The sequence below is a fragment of the Aythya marila genome, assembly GCF_965140915.1.
Source record: "Aythya marila genome assembly, chromosome: 14".
Classification (NCBI taxonomy): domain Eukaryota; kingdom Metazoa; phylum Chordata; class Aves; order Anseriformes; family Anatidae; genus Aythya; species Aythya marila.
Genome location: NC_139055.1, coordinates 16,161,872 through 16,179,192, shown reverse-complemented (window position 1 = coordinate 16,179,192; position 17,321 = coordinate 16,161,872). Strand labels below are relative to the sequence as shown.

Sequence of the window (17,321 nt, the reverse complement as noted above, 5' to 3'; positions counted from 1 at the left end):
GAGCATTTCATTAAATTCACTCTAACTTCATCCAAATAACATGTATAAAAAGCAGGGCAGGCACCACAACCACTAATTGTTCTGTTAGCCTCTGCTAAATCTACAAGGTCAGATCAAGAAAGTTAATATCAGAGAAGAGTACCCATTTGAATATACAACAATGTATCTGGCTCAGGATGATTTCACCTACACCCTTTTTTCTATTAAAAAATACAGCCTAATGTTGCTTATTAATACACATGTTTCATGTCCAAACAAAGGTCAGCAAAGAAAAAGGGGAGCAGAGAGGATGGTTGGTCTATATACTAATATATATACATACATATATGTATATACATACATATGTATATATAATGTCCATCATATATTGCCTGTCTTATAAACCTGGCTTTCTGGAATATGAGGGTTTCCACACAAATCTAGGATGTCTACAACTCCTGACTATGCACGTCCAGCACCTGTAACTGGGGCTGTCATGGCACCAGAAAACCTCTGTGTGCTCTCAGTGTATTCATAGGTTAACTGCATGGCACAGACCTGTTAAATCCAACCTTCTCTCTGTGAGCTATGTATTTGGCAGTAAATCTGGCATTTCTGCCTAGCATTAAATTTGCAGTGCACATAAAAGCTGTAGGCATGTAGCACAGAGACTCTTGATATCTCCTTGAAGCTCTTGGCTCTTCGCATTTAGTCCGCACCACACATACACATATATCACGGAGGGAAATACTGCATTGATGAGATTATCATTTTGAGGAGAAGCAGCAGAAAGGAAATAAAATGTAAAATAATTCTGTAAAACTGCCTCAAATAAAAATGAATGTAGAAAGAAAAAAAAGGTAAGAGAAAGGAGGGGGGAAGCCAGTAATATTACATGCCAGATTTGAAATGAAGATTTTAAATAACAATCATGTCAAATACTCAAAGTGCTTATAAATATTTACCAATTAGATTTCACATGAAAAATGCAAGAGCCAGTTTAGAAGCTGTTGGACCAATTTCCTTCTGGGTATTTACACTGTCTATGACTGGCCATATGCTTCAGAAGGAAAAAAAGCACAAGGTCTGTGGGAGGAAGGGAGATGAGAGGAGTTGCTATGAAAGGTCCTAGCACTGCTCCTGCTCCTGTAACCATGTTGTCTTCTCAGGGGCACTGAAAACCCTTCCCCAGAGCTCTGTTGACTATGCATGTAACTGCTGGTATCTTTGAATACAGCCAAGTGCATTTCTATTATTTCCAGACTGAATGCCTGTATGCACAGATGATGCCAAGGCTATAGAGTTAATCTTCCAGAAAGAACAACATCTCATTGGTTTATGTTCTCTTATTTCTTAAGTGGCAGCACATCAGTGATTTTTTAGAGCTTTGAGTGTGCTGTGTCACATTCAATGGGCATATCTCTGAAAATAAAGCCAAGTGCTCATTTTAAACATTTCACTACTCAGGTGCATGTTGCTAAGTCTGTCTGGAGATAGCAACAGATGCCACTGGTTCATTTTGAAACCATCTAGACCTTGACTTCTTCACCCCCGAAGAGCATAATATAATAAACAAGCTGTTCAAATACAAGAGTTTGACATTTCAAAAATGTGCCTGTGTTGTTTTCCAAACAATTTGGTCCTTTCTAAATGGAGCCAAGCTAAGCATGGCACCTGCATTGCTCTCTGAGGAGTGCCAGGTCGTTGTGTGGCGGTGCAGAGGGGCAATGCCTCAAGGCAAAGTGCTTTTAAGTCCTGCAAGGGAGTGTCAGAAGACAGCAAGAGATGCATGCAATAAAAGAGCCCAAGGACAAAGCAGACAGTGTTGTCTGTGTTCATGTTATTTTTGGCAAAAGAAGTCCAGAAAACAACAGTATGCTTTGAGTGAGGACCAAAAATTGCATGCCTTCCAACGAGCCATGAAAATATCATCCCTTGCATCATTACAGGGATTTCAATGGCACTGACTGATTCATCACATTTTTTATTTTTTTTTTTTTTTACCTCTTTTTTTTCTCTATAGGTCAGGCTTTCTAGCTGCAATTCATCTCCTCATATGCATTGCTGAAGCTGATCTCCGAGACATCTCCCTTCAACAAGGGGATGGAGCTGTATGAAAACAACCCACTGACTGCAATTCATCTTGCATTTTTTTCCGACAGATACACCAGACCATTAAAGAAGCTAGCCAAGACAGTGATAAGGATTTCTGTGGTGGACTTAGGAAATCCCTTAAAATTTATGACTGTGCTTTTATAACATCCTCCACAGGTCCAGACGAATAACATTGAGTAAGCTTCTGCAATAATAGATTATTGATGTTACACCAGATGTCACTAAATATAAATTATGTTCAACAGAAGGTTGTTTCCTTCTATTTTTTCTCAATAAAAACCTCATTATGCAGTATGATTTATATCCATTATCAGTTCATAAAACTGAATGCAGAATAAAGTTCATTATTGAAAGTGATAACTATGAGAAACAGATCCTGTAAATTTATCACTGAATATTCCAAGAACTATAAAGTTTAAATGGTCAAAGGCAGCAGAAACCTCCCCACTTTATGTCTACTATTTTTCTCTGTGTCTCTTATATGTCTACCAACTATACCAATATACACAGCTTCTGTAGGACCTAAACTAACAGATTTTATGCACTCTTTCCATTAATAAAAATATAGGAACATGGAAAACACTTCACTTTTATATCCTAAAAGCTTTCATTTTATGCAAAGATCTTAAAAACACACACACATATATATATAAATTGTAATCTAAAATTACTTTGGATTGTACAAATGGATTATTTGAGGAAGTAAATAAAATAATCTTTTCAAATATCCTATGGGGAAGAAAAAAAAAAAAAAAAAAGAAAAGAAAAAAGACAATTCCTAACTCTTTAGCCAAAACTTTAGATTCCTTAGCATAAGAGAATTTTAAATATTTACTGTACAAGTGAATACTGAAATTGGTAGATCATTTGACTTATTTAAAGTTCTCACCCTGAACAGAGCATAATACCTTTTTTTTTTTTTTTTTTTTTTTTTTTTTTTTTCTTAAAGGCATCTAAGAAGTTACCTGAAGAACATCTCCTGCTCCTGCACTCCTTTCACACAATGTCACCTTCATCCTGCCAAATACTGTCACTGAACATCTCCATTGCATGCCAGGGCACAGAATAAAATCAATCTTATTCAGCAGAGAACTAACACTTTATTCCAGGTCTCTGTAGATATTTAAATACACTTACAACTTAAATGATGTTAATCGACAATTTTTTATTTTTTTTTTAAATTAGAGTATTTAAATCTCAGAGTTGGCACAGTAGCTTTTTAGCATAAGAAAAAAGCTGAAAAACTTTGATTCTTGATATGCTTCTCTTTCATAAAATCTCAGCTGGTTTTCAAACCCACATCACAAGTAAGCCATGTGTTTTTGATTGCTCAACTAATTAAAAGGTGTTTTTTACCTTCCTGCAGATTTTCTCAAGCTCATTTGAATGTTTATGCTGAAACACCTGTTTTCAGAAGATAGCAGCCCTGGATGTAACATAAACAGGACAGGCTATACAGGGGTATTAGCTAAATGCTTTGGCATTCAAAGTGCAGGGATGCACACATTCAGTGAAGGAGGTCTGTCTCCCTATGCCTTGTCGACAGCTTCTCTTTATTAATTACAAAATACTCATTTCAAAATAATATCCTGCTAATTCTATTGGTGAAGAACTTAACATCCATTAATACCAGCTGCAAAATCAAGCCCATGATGATACAGTGCAAGGCTCGATCCTTCTGCATTATTCACAAATATTTGCTTGCTCTTTCTGTGTGGATATGACACTGAGAAATGGCTTTTCTTATTTTTTAAAAAATGGAAGCATCCCTTGCGTTAGAGGAACATTTATCACAACCTTAATTCTGTCATCTTGCAGAAAGAATTCCTTTTCTTACCCCATAAGCATTTCATAAAAACAGGAGCCCAGTGCAGTGCAGGGGTTAACTTAAATTTTTGTCACCTATTTTGTTTTCTTCAAGAGCACTTGCACACAACAAGAGGATGTGCAGCACATCTGCAAATCATATGCGGTAGATATATAAAAGCAAAAGTTACCTCTGGGCCACACTCCTCATTTCACACACCTTCCATACTTTTTCTCTGTGGGATTTTCCCATGGTTATTACTTCCCTGACCTTTCTGTTACCAGCTCCACTGGCAGAAATCAACATTTCCTATACAACTTGAGACAGATTAGGTAGTTTGCACTAAATGCACTAGCTACTCTTCCTCAATTATATGGCTTATTTCAGATCAGCTGCTTAAAACCCTCGTGTTTCCTCATAACCAGATGGAAAAAATAATGGATTTAAATTTAAATCAATCAATTACTTAACACACCTATGCTTTTTCTTTTTTTTTTTTTTTTTTCCTAAGATGACCTAAATTTGTCACTTTCAGCTTGCTTAAGTCCCATCTCTCAGAAGAGTTTTGATTACAGGCTGCACCAGTATATAAGGAGGCAGACTCCTTTTAATTGAGCCTGCAAGTAATGCTGGCTTAATTGAGAGCCACAATGCAACTACATTGATTACTAAAACACGTGTATGTCTTTCAGGTCTCAAACAGTCAACAGCCACAGTTCCCAATGTCCAACAACAACAGCTCCTTGGAAAACTAGAAACAAGCACCAGTGTACAAAGTGCTGGTGGAAGAAATAGTGGTCCCCACAGCATCTAACCAGCAGCTGAGCACTTCAGAAAACCTTTCCAACTGCAGAGCACTGAGCTGTATGGACATCAATCCTCTCCCTTAGAGCACTAAGAAATGATGCTGTGGCACTTTTTTAAGTAAAAGTATGAATATAGAAAGTGTATAATTACATTTCTCTGTTCTGAAATGAGTCCAGTTCCTGATGATCAAATGGTGACAATGAAATGACACACTCGGCAATGAACAATTTCTACACTGCACTGGTGTAAAATTCTCTGCAACAAATTGTATTCCAGGAAATTGGTATTTTTTATCACGTAAATGCCAAAAACCATAGACACTAAAGTACCTAGCTCCATTTTGTGGTAATATAAAATTGTTTGTATACCATTCCTGTTTATCCACAATCCAGTGGATAGCCTGCCTAGATGCAGTGAGGATGGGTTCATTATAATTATCTACAATAACAACAATTAACAACACAATGAGCGATAAACTAAATCACTTCCCATCTGCATCCACTTTGATGTTGGACTTGAGATGCTCAGAATGTATTACTTCGTTTACATTCATTAATACAATATGAATTCCCTACAGTGCCTTGGATAAATGTACCTGACTCTATTCTCCCATCTGCTGATCTAGTGTTATTATTCTATTCAGAGCAATAGTTCTAATTATGCTCTTTTGTAGTTCCAGTAGATATCCTTGCCCAATGTGAATAATAAGCAGCAGTATTTGGAAACCAGTCATCTTGCTCATCACAAACTGCTTGGCTCCTAACTATTCCCTAAAAACCAATGCACTGGTATTAGCTGAAAGCTTGGGCATTTGGTGTTTCCAATTAAACACAAAGCTTACCAATATTGTGTTACTCTGATATTGCAATAGTGATAGAATCATTTTCCATCTGTTTTCCCCATCAATAATTTGATTTCATCTTTCTGAAAAATGTCTTCATCTTTGGTGCTCTAGAGTATACCTCTTGGTACCATTTATTGCTGAGGGGAGGAGAAAGGGTAATTGCATTACTGTGCAATTTTATTTCCATAAGTGCTCCGAGAAAACTCTCTAAAATGAATGGTGAGTGTGCTGGTAAGGGCAAGCTCAAAGGCACACAAACTCTGTGCTTTTTGTTGGAGAGCTGGCATGGAAGGGGCCAACAAGTCTCCTCTAGAAATGGCCAGCTGCATGTGGCAGGAGCCCCGTCCGCATTTCCATCGAGTAGATGCACCAGTTTTGAACACCAGGACTCATTTGGCCTTGCACACTCAGTGGGTAAGAAAAGAAAACACTCCGTCACTGTTAACTAAACCCAGGCAACTGGCCAAATCATTCCTCCTATTTATCCCAGTGCTACTAGCAGCTGGCAGCAAAACAGCAGGGAAACAGGAGTGCTCCTCTCCGCAGCAGCAGCAGTGAGGATGCAGCTGAGCCAGTCCTGAGCAGCTCAGCACTGCAGCAGCAGCCACCTCCATCTGCCTGCACAAGCCCATGTCCCCTGGCAGAGCAGCACGGGACAGCACAGAGAAATTCACCCCGCCCATCCTGTCTAGAGACTGGAGAGACAAAAATAAACTGCTCTGGGATAGCCCAGACTCTTGGTAAAGGCTGGGCTGGAGCATAAATCCTATCAACCAAAACAATTGCTGATTGCTTAGTTTGCTGTGATGGATCTCTCCATCCAAGATGTGACAGATTATTTCTCATTTGTACAAAGAGAGAAACCTATGAGCAGTAAGCAGCTGTAGATCAAACCTACTGGTTTAACTTTATGTATTTCTTTCAAAAGGTGGGGATGAAATCCTGGTTTCAACAAATCCCAAGAGGATGGGATGGTCAAATAAGCCATGATTTTACCAAGTACTGGAGCTTTTCTCCCACATTAAACCTGTTACAAAATATGAAATTAATACAATTGTGAGAAGCTGAAGTTTTTATATGCAATCAAATTTTGAAATTATTTCTAAATTATTTGTACCCTGCTATCAAAATATGTTATATTCCTGCTTAACTTGTTACAAGATTATTATGTTTTATCCTGACTACAAAATATTCAGAGATGGTCTATATCAAGAGTAAATGACTCTCCCCTTCTACTTATTATCAAAAGTCAACTCTTAAAGAAGATTTCTCTTTTTATTATTTTTTTTTTAACCAATATTAGCTGGGAGATTTTAACAACGTCACTCAACCACCCAAAAAGTAGGCTAAATGACCTTGTAAGCAGTGAGTACTGCTGCTAGAGTTACAACTTTCATGAATAAGTCTTATTTTTTCCAGATGCAGATGTGGGTTGTATATAGCTGAGTTATACCCTTTACTATGAATCATAGCATCCACTACTCTGCTTTACTGTGAATAGACGTAGACAGATGCTAACATACTTTCACATTCACAGATACAGATTTATTTTTTCAAGACAGCTCCAGGCATCACAGCTTTGGCATTGGTTCTAAACCATGCCGAAAAGCTTATTTTCTTCTCAAGCAACATTTTAAAACCATTTTGCTTGGGCAACATGCCAGGCAGAAAATGATTTAATCACAGAACAGGCATAGAGAAAGCACTTGAAATAACAGCTCTCTCTCTCAAAAAAAAAAAAAAAAAAAAAAAAAAAAAAAAGGATATTTCTTAATTTATAAGTATTTAAATAAAACAATAAAAGAGTAATATTTTGTTGTTTGGTTGTTTGTTTTTTTGTTGTTGCTTTGTTTTTAAGGTCAGAAGGTTTATCTGCATCAATTTTCCAGAGTCCCTGTTATATATATCAATGCAAAATATATCTGTGGTTAATTAATTTAGCTCAGACAAATCCAGTGTACAATCTATTATTAGTGGATTGGTATTTGATAAAGAACAGCATGAAGAATGAATTCCTCATGTGCAGAATCCCACTTGGTGAGTGAAACACAAATTTCACTACAAGACTTAAATATATTTTCCTTCTCCCAGGTTATTCCCATGACTGTCTTTAATTTCCTCTCTTATTTTAATACCTACGTTCTTCCAAGAACAAGTTAAAATTTTAGTAATAGGAAATTTGTTTTTTCTGCTTTACTGGGACTTGATTGTTTCCTGTATTATGAGCTGAGTAATTGGTTAGACCTCTTATGCATTTGCAAACTGAAAAAAGAAAGAAAGAAAGAAAGAAAAAAAAAAAAGACCAATAGCTTTTAAATATACATTTTCAAGGCAGTAAGGTTAAAGGGCTTTTAGGTGAGAGTGAAAAAGAAAAGGGACAGTTATTTTCTAAAGTTAAAAAATACCAAACCACATCCCTAACCTCACCTCTAAGAACAAATAATGTTCTCATTAAAGACTGACCTTGAAATGTTTATATGCCCCCCCCCCCCAAAAAAAAAAAAGAAAAATAAAGATTATAAGTTACAAGCATACTTTAAAACATAAGAGCTTTCATCATTTCTACAGAAGTGTACAAGTCTTGTGTATTAGAAATATAAATGCATTTAGCTTTGTATTGATTTTTCTTCTTTCTCAGGGGTCATACTTGAGTAAAAAAAATAAATCATAAAGTGAGTCATCCTTTTGACTTTGGTACCAAGATGGCCTCTAAGGCAGCAGGGATTTCCCTTAGAGGAACCAAAGATAATTGATGTAGCACAGAGACAACAGAAGAGAACAAGCTAATTACAACACAGACTGCAGATCAACAGGCATCTGAAAGGGATGTTTTGGCCCAGCCACATCAAAGGTCGGTGTCATCAGGCATTAATTTTGGATAAAGCTGAATAACCTGCTGGCCTGCTCTCTCAATAGGAAATTTAGCAATGAGTCACAAGAGGCAGCAGAGGAAAGGGATACAGTGAGAAGTGTTTTTCACTCCTGAGCAGATGCTCTTTGGAGCAGTTGCCGGAGAATCCCCAGGAAGAGAAATAACCATTCCACTGCAGTGTGCACAGAGCTGGTGCAAGAAACAATCACTTGGGAATTCTGACCATTCATATACTCGAAAGAATTTTTAATGGCGAGTCTTACTTTTCAAAATACGAACTAGATAAATTGATTGTATTTGTGGAGGAAAAAATAAAATTGTTGAAAAAGGGAGTGAGTATATTCCACCTATGGGACTAGATTTTAGAAGTTTCTTCTGTCTTCTCTTCTTAAAACCCAACAAAGAGAAGCAGCAAAGAAAAGGCTGCACAAGTGAAAAGATGTCTTTTTAAAAGCACAGGTCCCATCTGACTGAAAAAAAAATAATAAAAAGAACAAAAATGCTGGAAAATTAAATGAAAATCTAAAGTAACTCCACATAAAAAACACTAAAGTCTCAAAAAACATCTTGCTGAATTAATAAATATGACTAATAAAAGGTGTTTCTGAACATATCTGAAGTAAGATGCTTGCCAGAGAGTATGTCAAGGCAAGGGATTATGGAGGGATAAAAGGATCACTCAAGGAAGAGCAGGTCAGAGTAGAAAAATTAAGCAATTGATTTGCAAGAGTGTTCATGAAGCTAATTAGGAAAGTTCCCACAACAGTGTCTTTTTTTTAATGGAAGATGAATCTCAGGGGCTGTCTCCAACCAGTCTGTTCTGAGAGCAAAAAGGTCTAAGGAAGATTATTATATCTTCCTTCCAATTTCAAAGTAGCATCTTATTGTTTATCATCCTGATGGTTTTCAGTTTTTTTTTTTGTCTAAGTTTGTTGCTATTTCCCTTCTCACAAAATGCTTCCTCTCCCAGCTATTTTGCCTCCACAAGTTTTCTGCTCTTTTCCATTTTCTTATCATTCATTTCAAAAAGCAATAATATAAATAATTTTTTTTCCTAACTCCATATGTTTTTATGCCAAAATATTTCCCAGTCAGGACTGCAGAGATTTATCTTTTCGGTCAGCTCTTCTTTCCAAGTTTTCTTAGAACTTCACATTATTTTTACATTCCATATAGAATAAATAAATAAATAAATAAATAAATAAATAAAAAGTGGTACAGGATCTGGTCCAAGTTCCTCATTTACACAGCTAAAGCCAGAAATCTGAACAGCTTTATAAGGTCATTTTTCATAAAATGTTTAGGTCAAGTACTTGTGAAGTTAAAAATTTAGGTAGAAAAAAGATGGTGTTATCTTACTGGAAAAAGAGTTTAATTGTGGGGATACCAGATCATCCCTAACTGATACAAGCCATTGAGACTCCTGGGCTATTTTACCACTCTTTTTTGATACCGTGAGGATTTAGTATTTTGAGCCTCAGCTGTCTCACATTACTGCAGCCCCACTGAAACGACAAGCAGTTCCTAGCAGGCATATCTCTGTAGGCATCTACACACTTGACTTGCTGTCACAAGAGCCATTGTTCCTCAAAATAGGGCAGCAGCCAGTTGCAGCCCATCAGCCTGGACATGCCACAAATACATGGTCAATTTTGGATCTCAGCATTTTATAAAGAAAGGACAATAGGCAAAAGAGCAACAGCAGGAGGCATATCATTTAGAAACAAAACACATGCTATAGTAAATGAACTGACAACATTGGTAGGATTGATAAAGAAAGACCACACACCATATGTCTTCCAGGTGGTGTTTTTGATCATGCTTTCAGTAACATTTTAATCAACAGGACCTGAGATCTTATTTACCACTTACAATTGGTGAGATATTTTCATAGCCTACTTTGTGATTCTGTAATTTAATTTGCTTGGATTGCTAAATGGAATGAATTGGCTGATTGTCTTCATCACAAGGACATTTCCTGATCTTGAAGAATGTAGTTTATTTTGGGAGCATGGAAGGTTGTAACACAGACCTGGGTGTAGAGTAGGATCCCATCAGAACCAGGAGTTCACAGTCACAGCTTTAAGACAAGAGTAAATAAACACAGCTGCTATCCTGCCTTTCTGTCAGTTTTCAGGCTATGTAGAGTAATATTACATGTAAGCCTGCCGCTGCTCTTAAAAGTAGTTGCAAGGGCACTTCCTGCAGATATTTTCCTAGAAATTTAATCTGCCAAGGGGATCAATGAAAATATAAAAATGATTCTGTTATCTCTGCTATTAACATTTCAGTCTTAGAAGAGTCACCTGGCTGTGAAGATATCTGCATGAGAAATGTTGAGTTCTCTGGGCTGATGGTAATTACAGAACTTCAAAAAAAAAAGAAAAAGAAAAAAGTAAAAGGTTGAGGAAAATATTTTTATAAAAGCACACACAAAAGAAGTCTTCTGGAACTTGTCTGATTTCATAAATTTTTCACCATTTGTGAACTTCTTAAATACATTTTCTGAAAATGTTATATTTTCTAGAAATAAAATCCTATAATTTTCTGTAAAAAAAAATAAAACAATAAAAAAAACACTGCTGTATTAATACCTTTTTCTGTACCACAATGATTATATTAATAAGAATAAATATTTTTGAATAAATACATACATCTTAATTTCTTTTCCTACAATGAGAATACATTATAATATTCAGATGTTTCCTATTTCTGGAAATGTAAATATATTAAAAGAATATGAAAACTTTGAAGTGCACTACTGCTGAGGTACCTCACTAACATACAGAACCTTCTAATAAGGCAATGAAAATTGGAAAACCTTACTGGAAATACAAAAAAAAAAAAATTGGAAAAGGATTTTTAATGATTTTCATCTATTGATTTATTCTATTTGTCAGCCTGGGGAGCTGTAGGCTAACCACCATGAGACTATTCAACACTCAAGATCTTGTTTGCTCCCAGAGGATTCATGTATCTGCCAGTGCCAGTCTCAACTATGTTGGCAGCTCTATGAACAAAAGGAAGGATTCTGGTAGACTTGTTTTTTTGCAACAAGCCACTTTTCAGAGATGACAGACATGCAATACGGAGACTTCTCATGCTTCACACAGGATATGTTTTCCTACTAAAAAGAAGCTGGAACATTAATGAGATATTAATGTTGTTAGCTGCTTTTCCAGGACTGAATGTTACATGGGTAAAAACTTTCTTTTAAAATGTTATGTCTTTCCAATTCTGATTCACAAGGGGAAAAAGAGTTTGCAAGATTTTCCCTAATTTTGTTGCCTAAAAAGGTCTGTGGTTTGGGTATTTTTCCCCTATTACAGACTTACTACAAAGTTTCAAGTGCAACAGCTTGAGAGCATGCTTCTTGTCACTCTTAAATTAGAGAGCATAATCTGTATACCTTGAAAGGAATGCTTTAATGCTTGAATAGCTTACTAAATTGAAAATAATGGATTCCTGACAGGCATCCTGCCCCAGTTTACCCACAACATAGACTTTATTACCCCAGAGTCATTGATCATGAGTGTAGCTGCACAGTAGTTATAAGTCAGAAAACAGTCTTAACTTGATGACTGAGCCACTGAAAATGATTTTTTCCATGATTAATTTATGTTATAAAGGAAGACAACACTATTTATCCCATGTACATGACTTAGTGAAATAATGCAAATGACATTGGATATTTACAAACTCATTATGATAATGCAAATCTTGAAGAACGTGTCAAAGAGTTCTGCAAGTGTCACTGTTATGTTTGGCACGATAATAAACTCCATAACAATCTCTTTATCATTTCCCCCCTCCTTTTTCATGATATTCATCAGTCATCAATTCATCATTCACGCAATTTGAATTGTTTTGCAGAAAAGCAAAAGTGCTGAATTTACACTTTTTGTCATTGTAACACAACTAGATATGCTGAATTCTTAATCAATTAAGACAATCTGTTGATCTTTGTCTCTAAAATAGATTAAAAATCAATTAAGAAAGACTTACCTTTCTTACAGGAAATGGGTCTTCATTTTTGGAATAAAATAATTTGATTTTTATTCCTGCTGCAAGCTAAAGATTCTAAGTAATCACAATAAACAAAATAAAAATTCCAAGTAAGGATGGCTCTGTTAAAATAAGCAATATTCAGTCCCAAATATTTATTATCTGGAGAATGCATATGACAGATTTTATTGCTTCTGTTTCCTCCCCCCAAGACTGCAAGCCAAGACTTGATCAGACATATGAAATATACAGTACTCTGAACACATTCAAACCAAGGATAAAGCCATGGTAGTAAATTACCTTAAATTCAGTTTCAATGTTGGCTAGTCTGGCCAATTCATTGCTTAATTCTAAAGCGGTAAGGACAGGGTCTTCACTGGAAAGAGACAAATAAGCAGCACTGGCTAATCCTTTGTAAGCATTCATTCTTGATCGAGAGTGACTAAAGGAGTCTTTCCTCTGTTTCTCAATACATTCGTTGCACTTGCAAAAATAGTCATGTGGCCTTTCAATCCGTGCGCCTTTTAGTAGTAAGATGTGAACAATTTCATACTCCTGGCAGTGGGCAGCAAGTATGATGGGGGTAATGTCATGGGAGAACCTAGTTCCATCTTCATCATAGGCATAAAAATCATCATCTCTCAGTTCCTGCTCAAGGGGGCTGAGTGTGAGACGTTGCCCTTGTGCAAAGGCTGGATGATTCAATATTGCTTCGACTATGCGCACATATCCTTTACTGATGGCTAACAAAAGTGCATCCCCAACTCGAGCTAGATTCTCCTTTTTGAGGAGGAGCTCCGTCACTTCCAGATGCTCATTGCCTACAGCTAACTGTAGGGCATTTTGTCCCATATAATCAACACAATTAAAGTTCAAGGTTTTGGATTCCTCCAGCATTTTTCGGACAACTGGAATGTTGCCATATTCTGCAGAATCGAGAAAACGTTCCTCTTCTGCAGTCAGGCTGGTGCCTTTCTCATTGAACATGTAGGCTGGACCCCGAATGGCCTGCCTCCGGCCCTTCTCCCGAAGGGTTGTGTGCCTTCGATGCATGTTTTTATAATTGGTGTTTCTCAACCTGCAGGAGAACAGAAAAGAATGTTGGTTTTATTCTTGGAGATTTAGAATTTCACATAACTTGAAGTAAGGTTAGAAATACCTCATTACTATTTGATCTTACTGGATTTTTATAATATGAAACAGATGTTTAAAATTGTTTAGGATATCTGTGGAATAAATAAGAGTTTTCCTGACAACAGGCAAGTTTTCTTCTGACATACACCCTTCTAGACTTAAACAAGAAATACTGCTTGCTTTCGTGTTACATTATATCATTTTTCTGTTTCCTGATCTAGAGTAGTTCAATGTATGACTGCTTAAATTCTCATGCTAAAGTACAGTTGGTAGTTACTCTAAATACAAGTACTCAAATCTAGGGCCCACTACTGTAAAACACAGGTAAAATTCCTGATTTAGGATCATGTCACTTCCCAATAAGCAGTTTTCTGAGAGCTAGTACTGAAAAACAACAAGACTACAAACAAGATAAAGGAATGAACTGATCAGAAAGGATCATTAGTTTCCGCACTGATTATGTGGTGGAGAAGCCTTCACTTGGAGTAGACGGGTGAAGACAAACTACTCTTATTCCATCTCCACTGAAATCTTCAAAGAAAACTGTTATGTGCAACTGGGCTCCAAGGGGATGTAGACTCCCCCATTGTACAAAATCAAAAGAAATCCTGAATCTCCCTACCTTCTTAAAATTCACACTTTACATTTAGTGCTGTCTCACTGTTAATCTTTACATTTTACTTCAATAACATCTCAACAAAATCCCTTTGTTAGACTCTAAACACATGAAGTTAATTGACACCCCCAAAGAATGCACAGCTTGAGTAAAAAGATAAAAACAAAAACACTTTCACAAATGGCATTTGCACTCAGTCCAATAGCAAGTCCTAAATCACTTGGGTAAAATTTTCAGGAGCATCTAAGCTGTAGCAGGCAGATGTAACAAATAAGCAGGTGTTAATGCTCAGTGGGTGGCAAAGGTTCATCTTTCCATGCTCCATCTGTTCTCCAACTCAGTTTTGACCTTCACTCAATGAAAAGTTCATGTGGTGCTCTGAAAAAAAAAATTACTACTGGAGTTTTAAAGTGGTGTCATGAATGACGAGAAGAAAAGATACCAAGAGACAAAGAGACAAAGTGGAGTAGAAACATTGCTTTCAGTAATGTGTTCTTTGGGAGAAGAAAAAAGTAAAGGAAGCAAGATTAAAAAAAAAAAAAAAAAAAGAGAGAGAGAGAATATATGAACCCCCAAACACCAGTTTCCAGACACAGAAATTCTTCAGATAGCTGTTCTTATGGAATTAAGATATACACATATATACCTGTCATTTTAACTCTTTTTTTTTTTTCAGCTGATCCAGGTGAGAAAACTAGTATCAAAGAGAGGTTTATATTTATATATAAATTTTACAGTATTGTTTAACAGCTGCATTAAAATTCAAACAAATCCTAATAAAGCTTTTTTTTTTTTTTTGTGACTATACAAGGTTGAAAATGAGGTTTATAATTAAGTAAGAACCATTCCCCGTAGGCTTTAATACATCAGTAGAACAACTTGAAAACTGAAAGGAACTGAACATAACATTCCATGCTCCACTGGGAGATAAAATTCTACATGAATCTTAAAATTAATCCCTTCCAGGATGAATAAAAGTTGAGGAAGTACACAAAGATGAGGGGCAGAATAATGGAGGACAAAGAGTTAAATAAATTAATCCTCAAGAGTGCACAAATTTTTTATAGGAGAAAACAGCAGAAGGTAAAATAAAATAAAGTAAAATAAAGTAAAATAAAGTAAAATAAAGTAAAATAAAGTAAAATAAAATAAAATAAAGTAAAATAAAGTAAAATAAAATAAAATAAAATAAAATAAAATAAAATAAAATAAAATAAAATAAAATAAAATAAAATAAAATAAAATAAAATAAAATAAAATAAAATAAAATAAAATAAAAATACTGTGCTACTAACATACCTAACATTGAGAAGGAGACAGGGGTCTCTAAAGCAGCAAAATGCCTGGAGTAAAACTGGGACCTCTTTGAAGTTGACTAAACAGGTTCCATTGATTGCAGTGGAGCCCAAATATTACTAACAGCAATTAGCTTTCATCTCACAGCCAGTCTCAGTGAGGTCAAGAAGACTAATGTGCTTAAAATGAACTATTATGAACCATATGCTAAAGTGCTTGTGTAAACTGGAGCCCATGTCCATAGCTATTCAGGACAGCACTTAAGAAACCTGTAAAGGTTAAGAAACAGAAAATTGAAGACTTTCGGAGTTCAAGCAAGATCTTCACACATAAATAAATGCTTTCCATCTGAATTGTGGTTTTGTTCATTGAGGACATACAGTACCCCAAAACACTTTACACATTTTCAGTCTTGGGATTTCCTGGATGTTAAAAGAAATAAAAGAAATATCTTAAAATGTTAAGAACCTCAAAAGGATGATCTGGCAATGGTTCAAACAACTGCTGGAAATTAATCCTTCTCCAGTAGTTGCTCAGTGATCACCCACGAGTGTGGTGGGATTGCAGATGCCTAAATATTTTAGGAAGTTAATCGTGATAGCTACTTCAAGAAAGTGAAATGCCATTGGATTATTCTGATATACAAAAAGAATTTTTATGTTCTAAAATGTTTTATGGTAAGATAACTGGCAAGCTTACATTTATTATTGTATTCAATGGTCAGTACTGGAAGCTCCCCAGAAACATGGAGCATTTCCAGCAGGGAAGAATCTATTAGATATTTTGCCCGCTGTACAAGTATGATTCTTGATATATAGAGAGAGTGACAAAATACATGTTTAAAAAGCCTTTTTATACTGAAATATTATTTCCAAATTAGAATCCAGGCAAGAGATGCACAAATAATCTTATAAGGACACCTAAAGTAAACATAAAACTACATAAAATACTACCATTGGCCCATTTCTAAGAGCTTTGCCTGAGGAAAGAGGTTAGAGTTTGGCCTAGAGTTACTTCACACTGGTCTGTTGTATAAGTAACGACATGACAAAAAAGAACCTTCATTTCACTTTCTTCAATCCAGAGACAATGCTGGTTTCAAACACTGTTTCTAGCAACAGAAATTGTGTCAGAAAAAAAAAAAAAAAAAAGGAAACAGAATAGCATACCTGCCCTCCAAAAAGATAATTAATATACAACATTGTGCTTATAATAAATGTTCCGCAGGGATTTCCCACAGCACAGAGTTAATCTCCACTGCTTACAGACAGGGGCAAGAGCACCGTAAATCAGAGGGCTTCACCTCAGGGGAATTATGACCCCCAGTCTTGTTCATGAGCAGGGAAGATCAATATCTCAGCACTGCACTTTATTGTCTTTCTAGAGAGCAGGAGAAGAATAAAAATTTATACTTTTAACTTTGAATGATTTCATGAGAAATGCTCAGCTATCAACTCCTGTTCTGAAAATAAAGTTATAATTACTCTTTGACCTGAACACTGAATCGTGATAGAGAAGTGGCAGTGCAAAGAGTAATATATGCAGTAGCTGAGAATCTTGGAAACCCAAGTCTTCTCTAATGTCATGACTGTACTCGGCACATTTTCTATTCTGCTTTTCAGTTATATGCAGGCAGTTTCAGAAATAATTATATTTACTGAATGTGTGTAATGTGCTCTCTTAAAAAAGTAATTGTAACTTGATTGCATTTATCTTACCATTTTTATTTAAAGGTGGTTTGCATTGAAATGACTCTGCATTTGCATATTTTATTGAGACAGCTAGCGATCAAACTCATCAGGCACTGCAATTAAATATTGTGTTTTTCTAGGAAAGAATGCCAATG

At 35.9% G+C, this 17,321-nt stretch overlaps 1 protein-coding gene across 2 annotated transcripts in view; it reads right to left on the bottom strand.

Moving 5' to 3' along the window:
- The window catches only part of TRPC7 (transient receptor potential cation channel subfamily C member 7), a gene marked incomplete at both ends in the record, with an annotated part of 61,094 nt that extends 47,612 nt beyond the window's left edge, over window positions 1-13,482 (bottom strand). For both annotated transcript variants that reach the window (XM_082771859.1, XM_082771860.1), the window contains one exon: window positions 12,730-13,482. In XM_082771859.1, the coding sequence (XP_082627985.1) occupies window positions 12,730-13,482 (753 nt within the window). The remainder of the gene's footprint in view (window positions 1-12,729) is intronic.
- Between the last annotated feature and the right edge of the window lie 3,839 nt (window positions 13,483-17,321).